The sequence below is a fragment of the Medicago sativa genome, chromosome 4 (genome assembly GCF_051527215.1).
Source record: "Medicago sativa cultivar Bolivia chromosome 4, Bolivia_mono, whole genome shotgun sequence".
NCBI classification, from domain to species: Eukaryota; Viridiplantae; Streptophyta; class Magnoliopsida; order Fabales; family Fabaceae; genus Medicago; species Medicago sativa.
In genome coordinates this window covers 72,587,515-72,614,595 of record NC_140752.1, presented here as the reverse complement: position 1 = coordinate 72,614,595, position 27,081 = coordinate 72,587,515, and the positions used below count along the sequence as shown (strand labels likewise).

General features: G+C 32.4%; 4 protein-coding genes and 2 non-coding genes across 7 annotated transcripts; 3 read left to right on the top strand and 3 right to left on the bottom strand.

Annotated features, from left to right (window-relative positions):
* Window positions 1–2,414: 2,414 nt before the first annotated feature.
* On the top strand, window positions 2,415–2,996 carry LOC146931606 (uncharacterized). The gene is made up of 2 exons (XM_085708338.1): window positions 2,415–2,666; window positions 2,751–2,996. The coding sequence occupies exons 1-2, from the start codon at window positions 2,415–2,417 to the stop codon at window positions 2,994–2,996; spliced, it is 498 nt and encodes a 165-aa protein (XP_085564464.1).
* A 5,814-nt stretch (window positions 2,997–8,810) lies between these two features.
* TRNAF-GAA (transfer RNA phenylalanine (anticodon GAA)) lies at window positions 8,811–8,883 on the bottom strand. The gene has a single exon. It is a non-coding gene; the product is annotated as a tRNA-Phe (tRNA).
* Window positions 8,884–9,093: 210 nt separating this feature from the next.
* On the bottom strand, window positions 9,094–9,164 carry TRNAG-GCC (transfer RNA glycine (anticodon GCC)). Its single transcript has one exon. It is a non-coding gene; the product is annotated as a tRNA-Gly (tRNA).
* Window positions 9,165–11,104: 1,940 nt separating this feature from the next.
* Window positions 11,105–15,707, bottom strand: LOC146931603 (putative serine/threonine-protein kinase At1g54610). Of its 2 annotated transcripts, none has more exons than XM_085703107.1 (8): window positions 14,572–15,707; window positions 13,855–14,139; window positions 13,160–13,477; window positions 12,803–13,030; window positions 12,563–12,663; window positions 12,345–12,459; window positions 11,722–12,180; window positions 11,105–11,508 (listed from the first exon to the last, which is right to left on the bottom strand). In XM_085703107.1, the coding sequence occupies exons 1-8, from the start codon at window positions 14,971–14,973 to the stop codon at window positions 11,356–11,358; spliced, it is 2,061 nt and encodes a 686-aa protein (XP_085559233.1). In that variant the 5' UTR covers window positions 14,974–15,707; the 3' UTR covers window positions 11,105–11,355. The 2 variants fall into 2 exon arrangements, with proteins under 2 accessions (XP_085559233.1, XP_085559234.1); XM_085703108.1 differs by having other exon boundaries at window positions 11,722–12,177.
* Window positions 15,708–18,372: 2,665 nt separating this feature from the next.
* LOC146931602 (uncharacterized) lies at window positions 18,373–19,126 on the top strand. Its single transcript, XM_085707673.1, has 2 exons — window positions 18,373–18,607; window positions 18,708–19,126. The coding sequence occupies exons 1-2, from the start codon at window positions 18,373–18,375 to the stop codon at window positions 19,124–19,126; spliced, it is 654 nt and encodes a 217-aa protein (XP_085563799.1).
* An 80-nt stretch (window positions 19,127–19,206) lies between these two features.
* LOC146931601 (uncharacterized) lies at window positions 19,207–25,846 on the top strand. The gene has a single exon (XM_085703106.1). It carries the CDS (start codon window positions 25,102–25,104, stop codon window positions 25,597–25,599), a length of 498 nt encoding a protein of 165 aa, XP_085559232.1. The 5' UTR covers window positions 19,207–25,101; the 3' UTR covers window positions 25,600–25,846.
* The last annotated feature ends 1,235 nt before the right edge of the window (window positions 25,847–27,081 follow it).

Here is a 27,081-nt window from a genome sequence, read left to right as displayed (position 1 = left end):
AACCACCAAGATTTCATGCTTTTCGGTAGACATGTGACTATGGAAATAGGTATTGAACAAGAACGAGAGGTTAATCTGGACTGGGAAACAAATAACCGAGACACAGAAGTGAAAGAAAAGAAAAACAGACTAGGTTCTTGGATTGTAACCTAGGCTGATACCATGTTAAACTCAGAGAAACTAAGAGAAATGAGGGATGTTAAACTCAGAGAGACTAAGAGAAATGAGGGTCAAAACTGTGTCCCTCTTCATTCTGATTTCTCATATAAATACAATGCAATTACAAGCTTTCAAGTTGACTTTCAACCCACTAAATTAGCTAAACTGACATATATACATTTACAACTAATTATGCTAATTGATAGAATGATTATTTGACTATTTACAAATAAATGTGCAATCTTATAAAATCTGATTTGTCATTAATTCCATTGACAATTACATCATTAGTGCATATAATTGAGTTGATTACACTTACAGTTTATAACTTCAGTTTGGTGTATGGAAATTGGATTCTTTTTTCTTTGGTTCAATGGAAATTGAAATTTATCTCAAAACAAAATGTTTGATGAAATCATATCACTTTATTGTAAGCATAATTTCGAGCCTCAAATCATAATTTGAGTAAAGAACGAATTCACATCAAATCAATAATGAGCTATAATTTAATGCATACACTCTTAAAGTTTAGATATTATTTCGGACTAGGTCAATGTGCGAAGCACTAAATAAGGTGCTCAAAGTCCATATGAATCCTTCAAATGATCAAGCGATCGTTCGACCTTTGTGCTATAAGGGTATAACCGTCAAAACATCTACATTCACATTCCAAGATAAAAACTCTAAACATTTCAAGTCCTCACTAACTTGGTCGTTGGAGTGTCTTTGCAAGTAGACCGACCGACATTGATGAAGAACGACCAACAACCTCCATCAACAACTACATCAAAATAATGAGTTTAATTTGTTTAGCAATGTAATGAGTTCAAGTTAATCAAAAAATATATAGACTAGTAATCAACGAGCATTAACAATCAACAAAAATAGTAATACTTACGACATGATAACCAAAAGTTTAAGGCATAGCCTTTTATTAGTGGGTAAGAAAAAAGCTAAAATCATCGATCAAGGAAAAATATTGTGTTTAAGTAAAAAAGTCAAAGCTCAAAGGCTTAACAACTTAAAATAAAGTATACATGCTTAGCCATTTAACAAGGGCAACACCAAAAACCAAGTCAAATGAGGTATTCTTTTCGTAAAAAAAAAAAAAAAAAAAAAGGTCAAATGATGTTTTTCTTACCCCGCAAATGTTAGTATTGTTAATTAATTCCTCCATTCCTATATGTAAGCACCATTTGCCTCTAAAAAAGGGCGCTTAGATATAGGGACGGGGGGAGTAGTTTTATGTTGAGAATGAAAATTAAATCATTGATCTCCTTTCATTTCATTTCCTAGTGAAAATTAAATCATTGATCTCCTTATCATTTCATTTCACAAGTTCACAACACCGAACACTTGGTGCTAATAACTTTATTAAGCTAGTGAAAATACATCTTGATGAAGAATAACAACATCTACAGTAACCAAATCCTTGGACCAACTCCTTGGTACCTCTTCAAAAACAAAAACAAAAACTCATTGGTACCACATCCTTTATTATAAAAGCTAGAGTTGCCAAGCTATCATGTTTGCCATAATCACTAGCTTTTTTCCCTTCTAAGCATGTATCTGATCTCAGCCGTTGATTTAAATTCATTGCTAATCTAATCTCAGCCGTTGATTCAAAGGCTATGTTTCAAACTACTCATTTCCTCTCTCATGCATGTACGTCATAATGTCCATTAAAAACGTAGTTAATGCTAATCAAATCATCATAACTCCCAACGATTACCATCTCCTACCATTGTCATCTCCCGCTAATCAAATCACCATAACTTCTAACGATTACCATCTTCTACCATTATCATCTCCCACCATTATCGTCTCCTACCATCATTTTTATCTACAGAAACTCTTAACGATTGCTAAAGGTGAAGTTTCCCCCAAATTTTACCACTAAAGTTATAGGAAGATATGCGTTTACCAAATTTTATCGTCTCCTAACTCTTAATGCTATCCGAAATAGAGTGATAGGAAGAAATGCGTTTTAAGGTAAAGTTTCCCCCAAATTTTACCACTAAAGTTAAATGTTCATTCTTCACAGTGCATGTACAAAATCAGGTTTGTTTCACTTGATGATTTAATTTTTTTCTATTTAAATAAGATGAACGGATTCCGTAAACTTATTCCGTAAACTTTTTCTGCCTAACTTCTAGGATGTCGGAGAACTGCAACCATTCTTCGTTGCTGAATATTTCTACGAGCTACCGGAGCAATGACACTTGCTAGATTGTGATGGGAATACTCATAACGTCATGTTCAACAAATCAGTTTGTCGGCCGTTGTTGACAGATGGTTGGAGTGCATTGCGATCATTCTACGAGTTTAGTGGAAGTAAGATTATTGCTTTCCAGTACCTTGGTGGAAGTAGATTTCAAATCTTTGTTTTTGCTCATAACATTACACTAGCTGATTATCCACCCTATCATTCCATGAGTGCGGCAGCATCATGTTATTGTACCTTTGAAGTTCCTATCGTTGGATATCGATCGATGAAATCACCGAAGGTTATTTATTGTTTTTTTGTTGCTATTCAATTAGATATATGCTATAATAAACGATTTTTGTCTGTCATTAACATTTTTTTTTAGGAACTACCTGATACTTTTGGCAAATTCCTTAGAGTGAAACATCACGATTACGTCATGTTGTGCGGACCTTATGACAATATAATTCCTGTGAGACTCAAATATACAGACGACCACATACCAAATGTGATGTTCGGAAAAGGTTGGACGAGTTTTTGTGCTGCCAATGGTAATGAGGGCGGAGACGTGTTGATTTTCAAGTACAAGTGCGTCATGGACAAAAAATATGTTATCGTATCCAAGCGTTGATAAACACATGACTGGAGTTTTTTATTAGTAATAGTTTAAGTTTTTCTTTGAAAGAAAGAATAATTTAGTTTTTATTTTCAAATATTATCAGCTTTGCATAGGTAAAAAAAGGCAAAAAAAGTACGTAATGCAGTTTATGTCATTGTCTTTCCAGTTTAGTTTGCTCTCTTTTTCGTGCCGTAGCATCTTTAATTTTCTATTTAATGGAAAAAAATATATTTCATCACAAAAAAATTGATGAAATCGTAGTTGATTGCAATTGAAAACTTTTATGCAGTATGCACTAATTGCTCTGCCAATTACTACGTATTTAAAGCATTCATGATTGTAATGATGATATTAACAAAATACTTTCTTAGAAAAATACATTTAATTTGTACTAATTGCTTTTATGTCTGCAATAAATAAGAATTACTACCAATAGAATACTATAGTCATTCACATTAAAAACACGCGAGTGAATATACCTAGCTATAATTCCTTTACAAAAAACTTTCTTGGAAAAATACATTTAATTTGCACTAATTGCTTTTATGGCTGCAATAAATAGGTAGTAATTGCTTTTAATAAGAATTATATTTAATAGAAAAAATTTCTTCGAATAATAATTGCTTTTAATTGCTTTTATGCAGTATGCACTAATTGCTCTGCCAATTACTACGTATTGAAAGCATTCATGACTGCAATAATGATATTAACAAAAAACTTTCTTAGAAAAATATACACCCCCCGGTCACTATTATAAGCAAAAAACTACATTTTAGATTCATTCATTAAATGATGTATGTGGTCTTTATTATGAACCACATACATCATTTAATGAATGAATCTAAAATGTAGTTTTTTGCTTATAATAGTGACCAGAGGGTGTATTTAATTTGCACTAATTGCTTTTATGTCTGCAATAAATAGGAATTACTACCAATAGAATACTACAGTCATTCACATTAAAAGCATGCGAGTGAATATACCTAGCTATAATTCCTTTACAAAAAACTTTTTTAGAAAAAATACATTTAATTTGCACTAATTGCTTTTATGGCTGCAATAAATTGGTAATAATTGCTTTTAATAAGAATTATTTTTAATAGAAAAACTTAGAAATGGCTGCAATCACTTAAAAATGTTTGAATTTATTTGTCGAGTCCTGTATTCTCGCATGGTCAGTTGTACGTTGAAATTTCCAGGGTCACTTCAAGACAGGGTTTGAAAATACTAATCGTTGATGGAGATGGAGAGAGTACTGATACGACCTCAAATGTTGTTTGTGGCGAAGTCTTTCATAATGTATCTTGATGGTTGATGTTCAAAACTTTTTGTAATGTATGCTACCAGTTGATTTTGTTGCTGTTGTTGTCTTAGGAAGGAACATATTTTTAAATTGCTATAAAACTTCTATTAACTAAATCTGTTTTACATTATTGCGATTGATTCGATTAACTTCTACGTGGTATGACTCGTGCGATAGCACGGGTCGATGGTCTAGTAATTTAGAAAGTGCATCTTTTTAAACATGGCTCGAGTCTTAGCCCTAATACGATATTTAAAAACAAATTCTTAAATGAGAACATATTTTTAGTAAAATAAAATAATAACATATATTTACACGAATATTTTTTTGAAGGAAACATATATTTACACGATGGTTTCCGGTCTTAACCCTCAAGTATTTTTTAAATAAACCATAAATTTATTTCTTAGCATCTTCAAGTGACAATATTAAAGAACCAATAATTTTTAATACTTGAAAAATAAGTTAACATAAAAGGCAGCTATATTTGCAATCACACTCTTACTATGATGTCATGATAATGCACACAAGTAATAATAACCATAATAATAACAGCAAAAACATCAACAACTTATTCCTATATGCAAGTTGGGGAAAAAGTGAGAAGTATAATTTTGTTCGCAAAAATGTGTACATACATTCACAAACATATCAAGTGTAAAAGAGCTATACTGATTTCGACATTTTATGAGATTAATTAAATGTTATTTGCAAATGACTGATGCGGATATTCACTGAAGCAAAATGATGCCAGAATAACTAGGAGCTACAACTAAATCATTTTCAAAGAATAATTAAACTAGAAAGAGAAAAGGAAAATAAACCTCGGACTCTTGAACCTTATCAAGAGGCATTCCCCCTCAACTTGCAATTTAGAAAGATAAAATGAAATGTTTTTTTAAGGAAAAATGAAATGTTTATTGAATGACATATCTTCGTAGAATCCTAGCATAAAGGGGTAAGATTAAGTAAGTGTGTTTTGGATGAGGTGATTAAATTTTCAAGGTATTTAAAACTTTAGACAATTCAAATGTTTCGAAAAATAAGTAGGAACTAGTGTGTGAAACTTAAAACATATAGAGATAGACATGAATAGTATGAAAAATATTTTTTTTTTTGAAATTCAATAAATTTAGTTTAAAAAGACTTTCATAAAATCTTTTCATTTTAACAATCCTCCAACTTTATTACCCAAACATAGTAATTTATATTTTTTACATGAAAAATTAATTTATATTAAACGAAATTTGGATTACCCTATAAAGATACTTAAGTATGAGGGTGAGATACCTTATGGGGAATAAAGTTTGAAATGAATCAAGTGTCTAACTAATTAAATTAACTGAAATCGATTTGTTATCAAGTTTAAAACTTGACTCAAAGTTGACTTTATCTCTCGATTTAAGCTCAATATGGAGGAACAACTCAATTTAATATTGGATGTTAGAGTAACAAAATAATCTCACGCAAGTAAATTAAGAGATGAGAAAAGAGGAATTGAACACATAATATTTACGTGAAAATTCCTCAACAAATAAGAGGAAAACCCATGAGACAATAGTAGAAGAATTTTCACCAAGTGGGAAAAATTACAAACTTTCTATATTAAAAATAGGAGAAACTAAAATTTGGAGAAACTTCATAGGAGAAACTATAGTTCCTCTCACTCTGAGCAAGTTCTACTACTTTGATATGGGATGATGAAATAGTACAAAAATGCCTACTATTATAGGAGAGGGCAAAGGCAAACCAAGTTTCCTTAGATGCAACAAGTCACTTCTCTTCCTTGCAATACACCAGGTGCGCATGTCACTTACATCGCATGCATCTTGCAACTTGTCAATGCATGCAACTTTCCACTTTGCATCACATGAAAATTACGACTTGTCTTTACATGTATCATGGACATGTGGCATTGTTTTGCCACAAAAAAATGGCTATACATTTCACAATCTCCCACTTGAAGCTACTTTTGCGAGCTTCAACAATCTCTACACCTTGTTCGTTCTTATTGTTATTTTTCAAATAGGTCACACGAGGATCAACACCTTATAAACTTTTCAACATGATCAGCTTTGTCATTTTACCACTAATCTTGCACAATATCTTTCCCAGGACGGGTTTTTGACCCTTTGGAAGTTCAATAAGCTCCCATGACTTGGTGGGCCAGTCCATAGGCTTTAAATGGAGCACCCGCGAGTAAACGGTGATATTGAACCCCTTAAAATAGTTAGTTCTTAGATTAGATACTGAGTTTTAAAAAAAAAAAAAATAAGTTATAGATAATTGAAATAATTAGCTATTAACATTCACGCACACGGTGAATCTACTGTTTTATACACAGAAAAAACAATAAACTCTTATAAACTGTTTCTTATGAGAATGTATTGTTTTAAATCTAACCTTACAATGAAAAAAAAACAAGTTGGTAAATGGATCACTAAACACAGTACAATATTTAATTAATTCCAGCCATTGTCTTTGTATGGTGGAATTCGTGACATCAAGCAATAAGGGTCCATGTTAGGTGAAAAAGAGCACACACGTAGGAAATGAAGAGATAAGACTAAGAACATACTATATTTATAATATGAGTGATGATCAAAAAGAACTAAAAAAGTGCAAATAAAGGTTAAAGTAAACTAGTTTATGATAGCAAATCTGAAATATTGTTTTCCTAATTGGCATAAGACAAGCACAAATGACAGTTTCCACCAAGTTGGCAATTACATTTAACTTCAACAATTAGAAATGAAGATAAATTCTTGTTCAAAAAAAAGAAATGAAGATAAATTGAAGACATGTTTGGATAGAGGGATTTGAAGGGGCTTTGGTCTTTTGGAGATTTGATTTTAAAAGATTAAAAATGGCGGTCCGGTGCACTAAAATTTCCACATACATAGAGTTTGGAAAAGATTTTCAGTAATTGGTGTATTGTACACGATATTACGTTAGACATGAACTCGTGACCTTTCAGTCACGTGACAACAATTTTATAGGGTTAAACCTATATTTTCATATATATTTAAAATTTTGAAAAAATTGAGACGATAACATATTATCATACAATATTTCAATAACATTAAGTTTATTTTGAGAAATATTTTATATCTTCTTTATGAATAAATGTTTTTAGAAATAATTTTGAAAACACTTATTCATACTTAATCGCCTAATTAACTTTTTTTTTTCAACAAAAAGAAACTTGTGCCTAGAAAAGTGACATTCCCCAATTTGTGATTCAGTCAGTTGGCTTTTCCCCATACAAATTCTCAGCTAACATGTTTGTAGTGTAGCTACAATATACTACTAATAATTGAAATGATATGAGATTCTGAGAAGCATTGCAATTTTTTTTTAGTGGAAGAAGCATTAGAATTTTTAACATGTTCATATTATAACTTGAGAGAAAATTATTGCAAAATGGAAACGTACGTCATTTATCCAAATGAACGATGAAGACAATTATCTTTGTTTATATATAAAGGATAGATTTGAGTTTGAGCAGTGTCACCATGAAAATGAAAAATGTATTATTAATTAAGCTATGGTGGGGTTGCTAAACAAACTGCAGCTTATAATATAGATAAAGTGTTCATCAATTATTAGAAGTACGAAGTTATGATATCATCATCCATAACATAAACATAAGGAAAATGAACAAATTAATGCATGAGAAATTCAAGTTAATTATGCTGACTAAGGTAGCACTATATATATAAATATACAACTTGCTGCCTATGGATTCACAGTAAGACTAATGTAATGCTACAGCAGAACATCTCTTGTTTAAGTCATAAGTCCAACCAAGGTATTATATTATATATTGCCGATTAAAAGGTCCAGAATTGTGATTGAATCAATAAATAGACATATTTTGAGCAGTTGACAATATAAGAAGCATTACAGGTCTATTTGGATCGACTCATTTTAGTTTATTAAATGACACTATTTGAGAGAGCATATAGAAACAACTCATGACATGTCTATAAGCTTTTTTCAGCTTATTTTCATAAGCTCTTCAGAATAGCTTATGAAAAGAAGTTATAGTTATTTATAAGAACATAGTTTAATCTTACATGACAATCTCCTTATGTTGTGAGTGCTTAGTTAAGTTATTTATTCAAAACATGGCCTACATTATCCATCTTGAGAATGAGAATGACTTTGGAAGACTTATTTAATATTATATCATCAACTTAAGGAGATTGAGTAAACTGGTTGAGATTATTATGGAATACTTATTTAATATTATATCATGAACTGCATAATTTATCTCAGTATGAGTAGCATGCAGCTTGAGATTAAGTGGATGGCCAAATAATCATATTAAAAATAAATGGATAACCAATAATATTTAGTTGAAACTTTCAAAACAAATTTTTTATAAGTTATAAATTATCATCACGGGATATAGACAGAGTTGATAAGGTTTAAGACAGGCGGTGTGGTTAGCAAGATTAAAGAAGAAAAGGGTCCAGCTAGAAAACAGGAAGAAGAAAAAAAGAAAAAAAAAGAATAAATGCGGTGAGCGTGGATCGAACACGCGACCTTCAGATCTTCAGTCTGACGCTCTCCCAACTGAGCTATCCCCGCTTTGTGATTTAATTGCATTTGTGATAATTTTAATAGAGTAACATTAAATTGAATGAAACAAAAACAAAAAAATGCGGAAAAAAAAATATAAATATATGCACCAGCCGGGTATAAATTTTAATAGAGTAACATTAAATTGAATGAAACAAAAACAAAAAAATGCGGAATGAAACAAAAACAAAAAAATGCGGAAAAAAAAACATAAATATATGCACCAGCCGGGAATCGAACCCGGGTCTGTACCGTGGCAGGGTACTATTCTACCACTAGACCACTGGTGCTGTTTGTTGCAAGAACGCGCATTGTTTATTACTAGTTTCTTATTTAGAGAAATGATATTTTGACAACCACTTTTGGACAACTTTCTCTCTCATACTTAGTTATCCTCTTTCTTCCTTTTTCTCTCTCTATTGTTTTTGACCAATAAGAAGTGAGAAAAACAAGGTTGTCAACAAAGTTGTCATCAAATGGATGTCAAAATATCATTACTCTCTTATTTAATACAGAAAATGAATATCAATCAATCTGGGAAGGAAAATTAAGTGATATCATTAGCCAATTTTTGAAAGTATCACATTATGTTGTTTCATTCATGAAAATTATTTTGTATATTCACTTCATAAAAGAATATAAGTTTCATATTAAATAAATTGTTGTTAGCTGAAAAATAGTACTTTTTTTTTAGAATACACTTATTGATTGAACAATGCTTAAAAGACATAAATGTTAGAACACTGTCTTTCTAACATTCGTTAAATAAAAAAATGAGTTGAAGAGAGAAAAAAGTTAGAAAAGAGTATTCTTAACACTTCCTCATGAATGATATAACTTTTAAATTTGAGCACCGTCTGAATTAAGTAGATGGCTTGCCAAACAAACGAAAACATGATGCAACTAGCTAGCTTCTGCACCATCCACCACAGGATATCTAGTCAATTTATGGCGTGATTAATTGATTATGCTTTATTGGATCAATTAAGATCTGCATCAACAACCCTTGTTCACTCAAAAGTTATACGGAAGGTATTTATTATTGCCAATAAAAACCCAGTTGTTTGTTGTGATAGAATCAATATTTATTAATGTTAATGGATCAAAAATATATAATTAGGTCACATTGACAACCAATAAGTCCTTAAAATTATCTTCCTTGTTGCTTAAACAATGAGTTCTATAAATTTGTTGTTTTGTAATTTCATCAAAACTTCAGATCATATGTGAAAACAATAGTTTAAAAGCAAAATTCTTGTGATTGTAATTCTGATCTGATTGAAGTTGAATTGAAGTTCACTACAATTAGATGTTATCAAGCATATTTTGTCCAGTGAAAATAACAGCTTAAAAGCAAAATTAAAGTTAGAGCTTTTTTGGATTGGTCCTTTAAATTTTTCTTTTTCTGAAATTGGTCTTTTATATTACATCCTGTTTACATTGTTATACATTGTTCTTTAATTTTGAAATTTTTCTGGATTACTGTTATGAAGTGATAAAACCTAATCCCAGTAGCAAGGTCAAATTGGTTTTCCAAACTAATTTGCAAGTGGAGGAGGGGGGAGAGCAGCTCACTTGGTTGAGCTAAGAAATTAAAGGAGTTAAAAGTCCAGAGTTCGATGACCGATGATGTGGATAGACCTTTATCATCAAGTTTTGAGATGTTGGACATATATCTTGATGGTTGTAATTTGTAAACTTCAAGAAATGTAGATCCTCTTATAGGACTTGATGGATGTTTTCTGAAAAAATATTGGTGAGCAGAGACCCTAATGACTAGATGCTTTCAGTTGCACTGGTCGTTGTTGAAGGTGGGAGAGAGGACAATCGGTGCAAATAAAATGTAACATAAATAATCAATTTGAGAGAGAAAAAAGTTAAATAATCTAAATTGTCAAACTTAGAGGACGATAGACATAATTTCCCCTAGCTTAAATGAAAAAGAAATTTCTTATAGTCTTATTTCTAATGGTGAACAAATAATAATCTGCAGCTAAAACCAAAAGACGCCTCTTGTTATGTTAAGCTGCAGCATCTTCCTAGAAATAGCCCTATGGCTTTGAATTCTATTTAATTTTAAACAGATCAATATCATTTTTATGTTTGAAATTACATTTCTTCAACTAAAATAAAAACAAATCAAATGCCAACACCACAAACATCTAGTTCAACTTTTTTTCCTACAGGCTTAGGGTCAACCAGTAGTTGAAAACTATTTTGGCAGCGTGAATTATAACCAAAAGCTACCATAGTAAATTGTTTATATTATTTTGTATATATATTGTTGAAACATGAATAGTAAGTGAGAGATAAATTTGTTGTTATAGAGCCTGCAATTTACATGATATATGTTACAGTAAGAGTGAATGCACTCTTCACTGCTCCTGAATTGTTTCTCTAAAGTTTTGAGAGATAAATAAATGTTATCATAAAAATACCGTATGCAGCTGCCGAATCTGAAATATTTTAAGTAATTTGTAACTACTTTCTCTGTGCACGGACTTTCTCACCTCTTGCTCGTCTTGAAAACTCTTGGATCTTACGATCGTGGTCTTTGAGCATCTGATCCATATTGTTTGAAGCCAGTAATGGACCTGACATGTATATCTTGTTTCCACTAGATCCATGTCCATCCTGAAAATAGAGCCCCAAATCGCTATTCATTATCAATTATTCAGCAAAGATAAAGACAATCATGGTTTTAAATATAACATGAGAGTTGCTCGTGTAACACGAGAGCTGCTAAATCCTTATAGAAGCAAGGGAAGGTTTTCACTACCAAAAATTGATAATTAGTAAAGAAAAAACAAAAACAAGAAATAAATAATAACAACTATAATAACTTACCGGAGTTGATTTTTCGGTTGGGACTCTTCTATTTACAATTTGACTTTGATCAACAATACGTTTTTTATCCCGCCTTCTTCTTGACTCTGATCCATTAGTCGCCTCGACGGATTTTCTAACTTCAATTGGTTTTCTGTAGGGAAAGGAGGGAACTGGTTTTGGCTCCTGATCTTCTGACAATAAAGTCCTAGATGCAACTAGCCCGGATAGTTTCGATAGGTTCACTCTGTTTGAAACTGTAGGTCCATTATCAACTTCCTTCACTCCCCTGGCCCAACCAGAACCAGGAACCAATGGGCCTGAATGTGACGGTCTACTATAAAAGTGGCCAGATAAATTATTTTCCGTTTCTTTAACATCTTTTGATTGTTTGTGTGGGTAGCCCTGAGTGCCAGACACGTGTTCTCTATGAGGATAGGACAATTCACTTCGGTTCTTTGTAATGGAATAATGTTTCTGCTGCTTCAGACAACAGTAAGATAAAGTGAGTGGAAAAGAAGAAAAAAAAAATCAACGCAGTAGAAAGAACACAACTGAAATTACTAAATAGCACACTAGAATAATTCAAATTTAATATATGTGCATTCCTCGACGAATGCATATATGTTGAAAAAAAAGATTACCTGTATTGACGTGCCCAAGTCAGCATTATCTTTTGTCGAGACAGCGGCTCTAGGTCCTTTTTCTTGCCTAACTGCTGAGCCAGATCTTTGTTCCTTGTCTCCAACAGCTCCTTGCCTAAGATTATAAACAAAAATGATACATATCAGTTACCTTATAGAAATGGGCTTATGTCATTGTCTGTACCTCAACTTATAAAGAATTAACCTAAATCAGGTACCTTCTGGTTGCTTCATCCCGCATTTTAGCATCAATCTCCTTGCTAGGAGGATATTTTGGTAAACTTGATGGATCACAAGGCAAAGGTTCTGATGTAAAGAACTGTAAAAAATGGGGAAAAGCTCAGAATGGAGAATCACATGGTTCTCAGGAGTATTATTGGTTATAATGGCAGGAAATAACATGAAGAGCTTCATTGCAAAGTTATACACAAGATATGTGAAAACGGTCCTTCATATACCTCACTTTTCAGAGCAGCAGCTGCCGTCCCTCGATTTGACGGATCTACAGAAAGTAGGGTCTCTATAAGCTTGAGAGCAGTTGATGAGTATTCCTTAAATGTATCAGCAACACATCGCCTATAATGATGTGGAGGCTTGAATACTGTTGAATGTGGCAACCGCAACTTAAGCCAATAGTCCTCAGATGGTGAGCCGCAAAGTTTAAAAATCCGATGCAATTGCTCAACCTATATGAAACTAAAATCAATTTTTAGCTACCTCATATATTTATTCACAAGCAAGGAACAAAAATCATTTTATGAGTACCACCAATTTACAAAATTGCAAGGGAGAAAGTAGATTTGTAAACACCATACCTCCGTTTTTCCTGGCAAAATGGGACGGCCCGTATATAGTTCCCCTAGTATGCAACCAGTGCTCCATAAATCCACTGCAACGCCATAATGATTTGCTCCGAGTAAAAGTTCAGGTGGTCTGTACCACAGAGTTACTACGCGGCTTGTCAATGGAATATTGAGATGGGCATCAAAAACATTTGCCAAACCAAAATCGGCAATCTTTAAAACACCGTTATTGTCAATGAGAAGATTTGATCCCTTTATGTCACGGTGGAGGACACCATGACTATGACAGTGATCCAATCCACTTAGAAGTTGATGCATGTAGCATTTCAGCTGTCATACAAAGAAAATATTGTTTTAGGAGTTTTCTTAGAAAACAAATTTCAATCAAATATTAGGAGTTTTCTTAGAAAACAAATTTCAATCAAATACTTGATATTTCAAATAAGAACTACTTAGGCCGTTTCTGTGGTCAATGTAGGATATCAACACACCACATCATGTCCAAGACTGGACATTTGGAGCATGAACAAATGTGGATGGCCTAATAACAAATCTAGGATAAGCTCAGATACCATCTTAGAATATCGGTTGAGCCTAACTCAACCCCAAAAATTAGATTAAAGGATGAAAATTGTCCAAGCCGTATAAAGACTAATTTGGTCATATCTCAAGTTCTCAACGGAGTGAATCGAAAGAACCGTTACTACCTGTGGTTCAGAGAATTTGATGCTGGGATTTGATGCAAGTCCTGTTAGGTCGTGTTCCATATACTCAAAAACAAGGTACAAGCTGCGAGATGTTTCCGAGGTTATCAAGCCCTCAAGTTTGATTATGTTTGGATGATCGAGCCTACGCAGAATATGTATTTCCCTTGCCATAAACTTGACACTCTCAGGATCAAGATTATCAAACCGTACCCTCTTCAATGCAACAATCTTTTGATTAGTCACATCACGAGCCTTATAAACAGTACTATAAGTTCCTTGCCCAATCTGCATAACGGAACACCAAATTATTCATTTAAAATCAATAGACAACCATCATCAATTGGAAAGAACATCAAAGAATACAACCTCTTTTCTTCACCAATATAAGAAGTTTAACTCAAATAAACAAGACAAAGTTACGCTACAACCTAATTGGCATTCACTCTTGTTTCTATTTTTGCAGTACAAAGAATCAAGTTAACCCTACCTTAAACTGCAATACGAATTTTACATGAAATCTTGTCACCTAGTATCTATATTTATCTAATCAAATCAAACATTATATATTGATCCCTTTCTTTCCTTCCATAGGGACATTATTGTGTTTTAAATTTCTTTTACATTACTGATTTAACCATATACCAAGTCTAAAAGTAAGAGTTATATAAATCTAATCATATTGCATACACAAATAGAGCAGACAGAGAAGCAGCTTACTTTATGTAACCTCTCAAAAGTATTTGCACTCCTTGGAATCCATCCCTTAATAGCATCACCAGCAACAGAAGAAAGCCACGCCGGCCATCCAGCCGCAACTTGTTCGGCTTCTATAGCCTTTGGAGCCCTTCCAAACCCAGGATGATCAATAACAGTTAACTCATTCTTCTCAATTTTCTTCTTCCTCCCATTTTGATCATCATACAACTGCCCTGAACCATTTGATTTCTTTTCATTCGATGAAGCTTTCACTCTCAAATCACCTCCTCCATCAACCCTTTTGGAAGAATTCAACCTCAAAACATTCAACTCAGAAGTTCTAGTGCTAGTTGATTGATATTTCTTTGATATACTTTCACTATTATCTTCAACAGCTGAACTCTTGGAACATAAACAACCCATTTTGCAGCACCAAAATATACAACACTTCAACTATGTAATATATAGTAATATCACAATTACAATATCATCCTTCAAAAGCAACAAAATTTCTCTCAAACAACCTCACCAAAATTCATGAACATAGTCATGCTAAATAAAACTACAACTACCACTTTTATTTTCTCAATACAAAACCAAAGATTGAAACTTTTCTCCCATAAATCCAATATTTGAAAATTCCAAACCAACCCAAATGAATTCTGAAGCAGTAAACAACAATCAAACATCAAAATTCAGATCCTAACACTAAAAGATAACATTTTTACAAAGAAGAAAATAAAGGGTATGAAATTCAACTTCTGGGGTGAAGATTAGAATACTCAAATATATTAAGTATGGAATAAAGTTAAATTTTTTTAACAAAAAAGAAAGAAAATTAGTTGGAAGACCTTTGAATTGGAATTAAGAGGAAAGAGAAAAGTTTGATAGAAAATTCAACGCGTATTCAGACATAAAAAGAACATTATCATCAACCAGACAACAACCTTAGACGGCTTATGCCGGCTTAGGCTCAGTCAAAGGACACAAACCACACTCTCTCTCTCTCTCTCTCTAGTGCATGATGATGATGATGATTTTGTAGTGTGATTTTCTCTCTCTCTTAGTTCTTCTTCAACCACGTTGTTCTGTCAAACAACGATTGGTGTTGGTTTTGTGTTCAAAGCTGGTCGTTGAAGTTCTGTTTGGGAGAGTACAAAAGGCTTAAACATTAAACGCGTTTTTTATAGTAATTTTTTTTGTTTGGTATTTTAATGCAACTCTTTCTTCTTTTTTCCACTAAGTGACAAAGTAATGGTGCTATTTAATTTTTACTAATTAATTAGAAATTAAAGTACTTTTGGTTTAGGAAACAAAGGATTCTATCCTATGTCTAAAAAACACAGTTTGGAATAAAATGAAATTTGGCATATGCTAATCATCATGCCATAAAATGAAATCAATTTTGTGCTTTTTTAGTTATGTTTGACAGTAAATTAGGAGAAGAACTTGCATAATTAACAACTTGATTTACCTTTGTTAATGAACATTAATTATTCTATAAAAAGGAACATTATTTTTTTAGGAAATAAAAAGGAACATTTATTGTTTTCTTTATATAAGAAAAATAACATTAATTACTCTTTTCATTTCACATTATTTATCATATTCGATTATTTCACACCGATTAAGAATTATTATAGTAGAAGGATTAATTTGTTTTTAATATATAAATGTTTTTTTTTTTGAAGAAATTTTAATATGAAAATGTTGGAGACTAATTTTAATTTTAATTTTTTATCAAAGATTAAATTGGATTATCCGAAAATTATGAAAGACTAAAATGAGTTTTCACTTTTTTATTTTTCTCATGCGTGACAAAGTAATGGTGCTATTTTATTTTTAATTAAAAATTAAAGTGTTTGTTGTTGGTTTTGGAAACAAAGGATTCTATGTCTGCAAAACACAATTTGGAATATCCATCCTGCCATGAAATGAAATCAATTTTGCGTCTCTAGAGAAACGTTTGACAGTAAATTAAGAGAAGAACTTGGCCACAACTCTCTTAATTTCCATTTATTATCAACATTAATTATCTTTTGTCAAAAAAAAAAAAATCAACATTAATTATTCTAAAAAAGGAACATCGATTATTTCTCAATATAAGAAAGAATTATTCTAAAAAAAAGGAACATTAATTAGTTTGGCATAGTCTAATCCTTATATAAGGAAGGTTTAACAAAAATGATCAGAGTTAAAATCGTAAATCAATAAAAAAAACCAAAAACAACTAAATATTTTTTTAAGGAAACTAAATATATTTTTTTATTAAGTAGTCTAGTGGTTATGCTTTAGTATATTTTTTTATTAAATAGTCTAGTGGTTATGCTTTAGTCACTAGGCTACTTGACAAAAAAAAAATATCTTTAATAAATCGAAAATTTGGGATTTAAACACCACTTCCTACATATGATAGTGTCCCGAAGGATTTATGTTAGCATGACCATTTTTTTTACAAAATGTCCTCAATAAAAATTATTAACTTGGACTTATGAATAATTTCATATCATATACCCACTATGTCCTAAATTATAAGTAGAGAAAACATTTTACACGTATTAAGAAAACTAAAACATAATAGTTTGTAGTATAGTTTATTGTGTTCACTTTGAAATAAGTTTCATGAGAAAATGTAAAAATATTTTTCATTGATTATTAGCCACAGAAAAAATTTGGAGGGAGAACAAATTAAATATAATTTGCATTTAATTTCATATTAGAAAAGATGATTTTTTAAACAACATAACTAATTAAGACAAAAGTAGGTCTCTTTTACTTATAATTTCGGACAAAAAAATGAGTTTTTTTTCTTATAATTTAGGGTGGATGGAGAATCAATAATTATATATCATTGTATTTCAATATTTAATATTAAAAAGGGATGAGACCCACAAAGAGAAGAAAAAGTTAAATATTTAATATCAATAACTATATATTATTTAATTTTATATTGTTTGAAAAATCACAAATATTTATACATATACTTCTAATCAAAATCAAAATTTTATTAAAAACACTGTATATAATTTATAACATTAGCGCAATATAAAGAGTAGAAAAACGGGCACGTGAGTGTCTGTCTTTCCACTAGGAATAAGATAATCACAAATTATATTTTGATAACTATTTTAGACAACTTAATGGACAACCCCTCATGCAAAGTCTTTTTAGTTCTTTTAATAGATTTTTTCACCTCAACTTTTATGTCAATACGAAAATTGTTTTGTATATCTTTAGTTGTTTTGACAAAAAAATTGAGTTGATTTTTTATTATTTTAATTATACCTTTAAACAATATTTCCTATAATAATGTTATATTGTTGGAGTCATTACAAAAATATAAGAATTTATATTATATTTTCTATATTGTTGATGTTATTGAAAAAGCTGGACACAATTTTTTTGATTTGTTATTTTTTAAAGTCATAAATATTTATACTTACATTTATAATCAAAATCAAAATTTTATAAAAACTACCATTCATAATTTATAACCTTAGCACAATATAAAGAGCTGAAAGACGGACACGTGAGTATCTGTCTTTTCACTAGTAATAAGGTAATCACAAATCATATTTTGACAACTATCTTAGACAACTTAATAAACTATCTTAGACAACCACTGTTCCGATTTTGGTACTGTTTGCTTGTGACACTATTCCGATTTTGGTTCTGTTTGCTTGTGACACTTCCGATTTTGGCTCTGTTTGCTTGTGACACTGTTCTGATTTTGGTTATGCGTGTTGATTCTGTTTGCTAGCTGCTTGTTCAACTGTTGGTGTTGGTTCAGGTTATTGTTTGTGCCAAAATATTGGTCTGGCTATGTCTGCTATGGCAGAGCAGTTCATTTGTCCGTGGCCTTGCTTGGTCTCACCTACGCCGAAGCCTACGCCAAAATCTGTCTCTAACCGCAATTTTGCACAGGCCCTTCTCAACAAAGTAGATGCTCCATTGTTCGAACTCCCTAAACCTTGTTTGAAAGGAAATACCCTTTCAATCAAAATTTCTGAGGATCTTTATCAATCTCGTCTAGCTAATTGCAACAATTACCTCCATGGTAGATTGGTGTTGTCTAAAGGGAAGGGCTATAAAATAGTTCTTCCTCAGGGTTTATAACATCAACCACAAACACATCAGTTGTCACCCTGTTGAAGCAGCACATGTTGAACTGATGAATGAAAAACAAAGTGAAGACAAACAGAGCAACAAATTTCCTGATATGCGCATTGTTGGTCCTTGGAGTGACGCTATCACAGACTTGGATTATATTCAAGATCCCCCGTCTTGGTATGGTTTGAGTTCTTCCAATGTCATGGTTTCTAAAGATGTTTTAAATCCTAACATCGCCCATGACTTGGAGATTTTGCGGCCATATTTGAAAGACAATGATGCTTGTGCAAGTGAGCCTCGGGTTTATACTGATGAGGAAGAAAGAGAGGCAGCTATCAACTACTCGAAGAACCGCTCTCTTGATAGAGAAGAGCCATTTATTGAGGTGTCTAAGAGTAAGAAGAAGAAAGTGCCGAAAGGTTTTCAGGTTCATAACACTCGTTCTAAGGGAAGACCTCCGAATTGACTTGAGTTCAATCAGTGATTTCGTTCTTTCCTTCCTATCTCTTGGTTTGTTGGTTGCTTTTTATTTCTTTTTTGCTTTGTTTTTCTTGTTTTTGCTTTTTTCCTTGTTTGAGAAGGTTTAATTTTGGTCTATGCCCCCCTTCTCCTTTTGCTTTTGTTTCTTTTTATCTATATATTTCTAAGCTGTTGCATTTGGTTCACTATCTGCACCTCTTTTTGCCTAAAAAAAAAAACTTAATAAACAACTTTCATGCAAAGCCTTTTTAGTCCTTTTAATAGATTTTTTCACCTTAGCTTTCATGTCAATACGCACATTATTTTGTATATTTGTAGGAAACATGTGATTTCCCCTAACTATCTCTTTAGCTCACCTGCAACTATTTTCCTAACTAAATAAGCTAAGTATATAAGCCTCTTAAAAATAACAGAAGATCCAAACCTAATTACTTATTTAAGACGCCTGAATTTCTTATCACTTGGATCTGTCACTTGCTGATAATTTTTCAATTATGTACCATATTGAATGATACTTTTGAGTACAATTTTATATAGTGAAGAGTATAAAACAATATCTTTTAGAAAAGAAAATGACGTTTAAAGGATGAAATAAACTTGACCAAGTCGGCAAAAACATTAACTGTATTGTCCTTGATTGCTTGAAGAGTAAAGGAAACATGACATATCTAATTCCTTTTGGATGGATTTGACTGGTATACCAGTTTTGGATGTCGATGCTTTTGGAAAATACAAAGAGTAAGAAAACAAGGGGCTTAAATTTTTTTACAAAACCATGATGGATATAAAATCCAAAAGAGTGGGCAGAATAAAAATGAATGTAAACTAGGGAAAATGAAGAAAAAAATTGTTGTTAAATAGGGAAATATTATTGACTAAAGAACAACGTGAAGTGGAATGGTCCACAAAATACTATTAGATACACTTTGTTAATTAATAGGGATAAATAGTATATAGATAGATACATTCCAAAACCTTGTTCATGGTCAAACTCAAATCATGAAGTGAAGTAGGGGAAGGGGCACAAATGCTGGCTAATTGACTACAGAACGGAGTAGCTAGTGTCATAAAGCATAAATAATGCAAATAACGTGTACACACATTATTGTTTGTTTATATACGCAAAATCTAGATAGAGTAGCTATTGTATAACTAACTAATTAACCCTTTAACTAAATAATTGTAATGGAACTAATTGATGCAATACGTAAGTCTTACATCCCCTCGAGCTGTAGATGGGGTATTTTTCAACAACAAAAAATTGCAGATGAGGTATTAAGGATTGATCCTAGGCCTCAAAATATAATTGAAAAGGAGAGCTTTCAAGAGGGGTTTCGTAAAGTAATTTGTCGGTTGATGGGAGGAAAGAGTGAGAAGTAAATGGAACAATTGTGATTGAAGTTTACATCTAACAATGTCATAATTAATATTTGGGATTCTATGATACATTCACAAATCGAAGGGTTTTGTCCTTAAAAAAAATAAAAATCGAAGGTTACTTTTCGCATATTTACTTTCTAAATCATTTGACTATTAATTTAAAGATCAGATATTTCGATACATGTTAAATTGTCAAATGTACAATAGAAATTCTTTTAATATCTATGTTCCGTGTGTTTACGAAAACTTAGATTGTACGACGATGTATCAAGATGATTACTTATCACAAGTAGTGTTACTCGAGAGCACTTAAATTAGATGATAAGGGATCTCTTACAACTTAAATAGAGGCATTTGGTTCAAACCTAACTCTAAAGAAGCAGATGTGTTAAATCTCTAGATGAATAGGTTTGCAATTACACACGGAGAATATCCAATTAAAAAACAATAGAATAGCGAGCGTTAAAGAAAATAATTATGTAATAAAAAAATAAATAATTTTTGACTACATCAAACTTTATTTGACTTGTTTTTATTTGAAAATTTGTCTTACTAATTCATAGCATCTTGACAATGGAGACTAATGGGACGAAATAATGATGGGTTTCCATTTCATACACTTCATAAATTACCTATTATCTACAAATATTTTAAGGATTGAATAGGAGATAGTGTAATACATGAGTAACTAAATTGAAAGCTTATTTTGATGAAGAAGAAAAAAAAATGTCAGCCTCTCTTCGATAAAATACGTTAGCCAATGAATTTTACTGTGATGGAGGCCGGAAAACGATATTATGCCTCGCAAGATAGTGAGAATATGTATTTTTCTTCATGGAATACCAAAAAAGAATATTAATCAGGTAAAGATTTACGATTGTTCTCCACGTAATTCATGAATAAGAGAGATCTTGTAGCGATGGTAGATCAGTGGAAGGAATGCTTTGTGAAAGGAGATTAATCTCACTCAAAATTTGATATGAAAGTGGTCATTCGAGGTGGAGGTGACAACCGATGGTGGGGTGTTTGCAAACACTTTGACACACACTCAAGTTAGTGTAAACTCGAGGTGAATGTTAGGATCAGAATGAGACCTACCTTGATAGGTCATAGTGTGATACTTATATAGCTTTATAGAATCATTGTTGTGTTAAGCCCAATCCGAACAAAAAAAACTTGTTATGCATGTTCAAGTAGAGTCAGGTTAAAAAAGGTAGAGGAAGACCAAAGAAAACCATTAGAGAAATCATTAGAAAAGATTTAGAGGTCAATGAGTTGGATCCAAATATGGTTTTTGATCCATGTAGCCGATCCAATTTAGTGGGATAAGGCTTGGTTGTTGTTGTTGTTGTATGTATGTTCAAGTAAATGGATGAGAAGTATAGTTAAACTCATTAATAGAATATTAGACAACATAAATAGAATGAAGAAAAAGATATCGAATTAGGTTGGTTATGTCCAATCAAACACCCTGGTGTAACATTAACAATACAACTTGCATCAACTTATACCATACAAACCTTAAACAAGGAAGCATGCAAATAAAGATCCTTAGCACTAGGAAATTTTTGTCTAATGGGGTGGATATGTTTCCAAGTTCTGTCTAATGGTGTGAATATTTTTGTCTAATTTCCAAAGGAAATTCCTAATGGGTTCTTGAAATTTACATCTTTGAACTTTTCCCATTACCAACCCTGCTTCATGTGCCTTTCGAACCAACATTTTTAGAACTAGGAAATTTTTTCCATGAATAACTTGGTTGATTACCTACTTTGCCTTTCATGAAAGTGCTTTTGAAAACCTCCCAGTTAGAGATTATTCTCCAATCAGTAGCAACCATTAGTGTTTTCCAATTAAGTCTTTGTTAAAATAACTAAAACCTCTGAACCTCATCCCACCAACTAACTTGGACTTAACTTGACATGGTTATTTTTCTCATGATTATTCTCCTTGGATAGTACCTTTAACTTATAAAAGTGTCGTTTGATTCTTTAACATGACAAATTTAATACAAGTTGGTCATTTTTGTCGTACCAATCCTGTGAGTAATTTCCAAAATAATGGAATTATTTTAGAACTTATTGGAGGAACTAAGACCAGTTACATGATGTAAAACCACAACGTCGGGCGCTTGTGAAGGAAGTTCAAGTGTTGACTCTCTGTCTGTGGACGCTGGGTCCTGGAGCTGAGTGTCGTACAAGCGTCAGGCAGTGTTGAGCGCTAGGTCAAGCGCCAGGCACGTTTCTGAGCAATTCGAAAACATGTGTTTTGTGCGGGTTTTTCTTAGCTTTTGGGTTCCAATGGTCGCAACGATTCATAGATTTGATTGAAATGCATTGTTATTACATAACTATAAGTGAACCGATACATTTTTTTAATCAAAAGTTCTGATTTCAAATGATTGCAACTCATGGTGAAAGGTTGTTTTCTCATATCTGAAGAGGTGTATCATGTGTTATAAATACATGATTTGTAACCATCATAAGGTACACGAATTTGGCAAGTTTCATAGTCTTATTCTCTCCCATTTTCTTACACTAAATCATCCTTCTCTTCTCTAATGCATGAGTGAAGTGTAGGAAACATTCTTCTGTAAACTACTATCGAAAGATACGCTTAGTGTGCTTGTGCAAATCATATTAAGGAAACCAATAATATCCTGAAGGGGATTCGCTGTTCATACCATTTATACTACCGGTGGGGACAAATTGATCCTAAAGGTTAATGTGAAAACACACGCTTTGGTTTTTCTTGTCTCAGCTCGGCATTGGAGGGCATCTCTTTTTTATCTTTGGAACCTTGGTCTTGTTGCTTCATGGTACCTTTGGTGTGAAGTTTGTTCAACATATGACATCCTTCCATTGTAGACTTTGGCCCTTCCTTGCACTTCTTTTTCTTTAGGATATCATCATTGATTTTGGATATCCTTGTTTTTCTTGTCTTGTGCTTCTGTTCATGATGGGTCAGCCATGTTGATAAGCTTCCGTCATGAATGGTTAAGCGTTGTGCTTCTGTCCAAGGATGGTTAAGCGTCGTTTTTCTTCTTCTTCTTCTTGTGCTTCTGTCTTGAGTTATTGAAAACTCTTGATGGTTAAGCGTTGTGCCTTAATTGGCTTTGTTGATGATTGCTTCTACCAGATGGTGGTTAAGCGTTGCTTTGATGCTTCTTCCTTCAATTGGTTCAACCTTGAGTTGTGGTTGCTTCTTGTTGGATAAGCACTTGTTTGATGACTATGTTGTTTTTAGCTGATGTGTTCCCGACATCTTTCCTTGTATTTTCTCATTTCAAGTTGGAAGTGTTTTGAACACTTTCCAACTTGAGGGGGACTATTAGAGATATATGTTAGATACTAGTTTGTAGTAGTATATATACTTGTAATAACCTCATTGGTGGAATAATTCACTCATTTGTAATATACACTTTATCATCAATACAAACATTATTTGAGTTTTCTCTCATTTCTTCATTGGATATCATGTTTCCTAACAATTGAATCTACCACATCACCACGAACTAATACTACAATTATGTGTATTTTCAAAGGAAGGGGTCAATTTGTAGTAACTCGATCAAATTGAAGGGTCAATATGACACTTTTAATTTTAACAGTTAAGAAACCAACTTACAACACAAAAATTAGTTAAATGACAAAAAAATGTAATTAAACTTAAAACTAGTTATATGAAAATAAGTTTATCGGTGTTGAATCATGAAGGAAGTCCGTTGATAATTACATTGGACTAAGAGCAATAACGTAAAGAGAAATTGACGCCACATTTTTATCCAAAGCTTTAAGACATTAGATCTATGAGTTCTCTCATCTATATGTTGCTAAACATTCACTTTTTATCCAATGTGAAACTTCTAACTTACACTTGACACACAATAATCTCTCTCAGAAATATGAGTTCATCCGATCATTTGAATTATCTCACTTATATGTTGCTAAACATTCATCAAATGTGAACTTCTCACTTACACTTGACACACGACAAACTCTCCATGAAGTATGATTTCATCCGATCATTTAAGATTGTTCCCTCTCAAACAAAAGTTTTTTCACACACATACACTTGCACTGCCATCGTCGTTGACACCCACCATATTAACATGGCACGCCGTCTTACCACCAATCCCTTTAATAATCAGCGACTTTGATACCATTGTTGATTTATGAGAAGTGCCACCAATGATCTATGAATTTTAAGACATGGTCCCCAATGAATTCACCCAACCTAACAATAGCATAAACATAGCAGCTGCTTGCAGTACACTACTTGCCCATAATTTTTTTTACTCAAATTAAAGTTACAAACTTCAATTAATTAATTCATAAAACCAACCACTTCAGTTTAGTTTTCTCAAGTGCCAAACAACAAGATGTTAAGTAAACACCACGTGCCACAAAAGCGCGTGAGTTTTCAACATATAGTAACATAAACCGAGACATATCTTTGGTACTACATAGGAAAAAGTAAAAACAAGTAACATAAACCGAGACATATCTTTGGTACTACATAGGAAAAAGTAAAAACATAGTCAAAATTGTTGTCTTTGTGTTTGTTTTTTGAGTTTCAAGAATGGCAAAATTAGAAGAAGAACCAACATCATCGATTCAACAACAACAAGCACCATATTCATACATGTTATTGTTGAACATAATGAGCAAAAGAAGAACATGGGCATGTCTATTTTTCCTTGTTTACGGTACCCTTTTAGCTTCTTCATGGAATTTTCTCAAATCAATGCTTTCTTGGTACAATTTACAAGCTCAATCATCAACCTCTGGTTGGCCTGCAATCTATGCATCTGTTCTTCTTGGAACTGTTTTTGGGTTGCTTTCTATGGTTGCTGCTTTGGTTATTATGGTTCCTGCAGTTATGGTGACGTGGATAACCATAGTTGTTTTGTTGGCTTTCTTTGGAAAACCTAGGAGGACTTTGGTGGTTGAAGGAAGGAAGATTACTGGTGAAATTTTCAGTTTTGTTATTAAGATTTTGCTGAAAGAAGGGAATGTTGTTGCTGCTGTTTGTGCTGTTTTGGGGTATTTTGTTTTGGTTAGAAGGAATAGTGAATGATTTTGGATTTGATTTGGTGGAGTTTGTTGTTCAGTGGTTGGTTTTGATTTTGGTAGATAGGGTTTGCAAATCATGCTAGCTAGCTGGTGGGTGTGATTTGGTAAAGTGTCTTAATTAATTAATTTTTGTTTTTTTTTGGTGACAGAGTAGGAATCAAATTACATAGTTGAAATCAAACTTGAAAATGTTGTTTTGATGCTAATCTGGTTTTTGATTATGGTAAATGCAAGTGTTGTAGATTCATTGATTTCATGACTTATTACAAGCTCATTAGTTTTACTGATTCAAGATTATAATGCATTTTTATAGATAGTTGTGTGCTTCAGAAGGTTTTGGTCTTCACTGTGTGATGACTCATTTTGCAAACTATGTTCTAAGTTTTTTAATTCTTAACTTAGAACATGAAAAAGTGGAGTGAAAAGATGTTAACTTAGTGAAGAGTGCTATGTGTATTACTTTTTTTAGGTGAGTTGGTTTTGGGGCCTCAGAAGGTCAAGACAGACCTCTAAGCAGAAAACATTGACATAAATACCTACATATTAAGCATCCACGAGACACACGTATGCTAACAACGAGAGTTGAACTCACGTCCTTACAGAGTATTAGTCAATTCCTTACTTTTTAAGTCAAATTAGACAGCTGAGTTTACCAAAAAAAATAATTAGGCAGCTGAGTAAACAAGAGTGGACCATGTTGAGATTCTGTATAATCTTTACCTTTCATTCTTTAAACAATATCTTTAGTTAGAGACTTTGGACCTTTCAAATTAGCTAAACCTTGTTGAGAAGACTATGACTAAGAGGGGTTCCTTAAGTTAGATTACTAGCCAACAATATATCATATCATATTGTCTCTATTCTAATAAAATATATTGTTAAGAAATTTCTTCTGCTAGAAGTCAAATTATGGTTGAACCATCCTTAGAGAAGCAAAATTAGTTATTGGATATCTGTCAAATTAGTTATGAGTGTTTGTTTTCATAAGTTATGACAGTACCTAATTCCTGAAGGGAGAAGTTATTTCTGTGCTTGGGCCCTCCCAGAACCTGTTGTGGTTTCTCTCAAAAAAAAAAAAAGAACCTGTTGTGGTTTATTAACCTATTGTTGTAACTTGTATGTAAGATAAGAAAAGAAGTGTGGAGTGAGAAAATTAAAGGAAAAGTGGATGGTTGTGAACTTGTGATTAGATCTGAGTAGATGGATACTAACTTGTTTGGCATGTGAATACTTGCCGTTCTAAGTTCTTGACAGTGTTCATCTGACTTGGTATTAGGATCAATGAAGTTGGTCCCTAAATATGTAATGCGGTGTCACAATATAGTTTCTGAATGTATTGAAATTACAAAAACATCTGAGTGTGTTTTTTTTTTGTTAGTAATTTCGTGAACTAAACTAACTAACAGAAGAAACATTTGAGCACCAAACTAATTAAAGAAAGACGCTCTTGAAGACTAGACTCGTTAAGAAAAGACGTGTTCAGAGA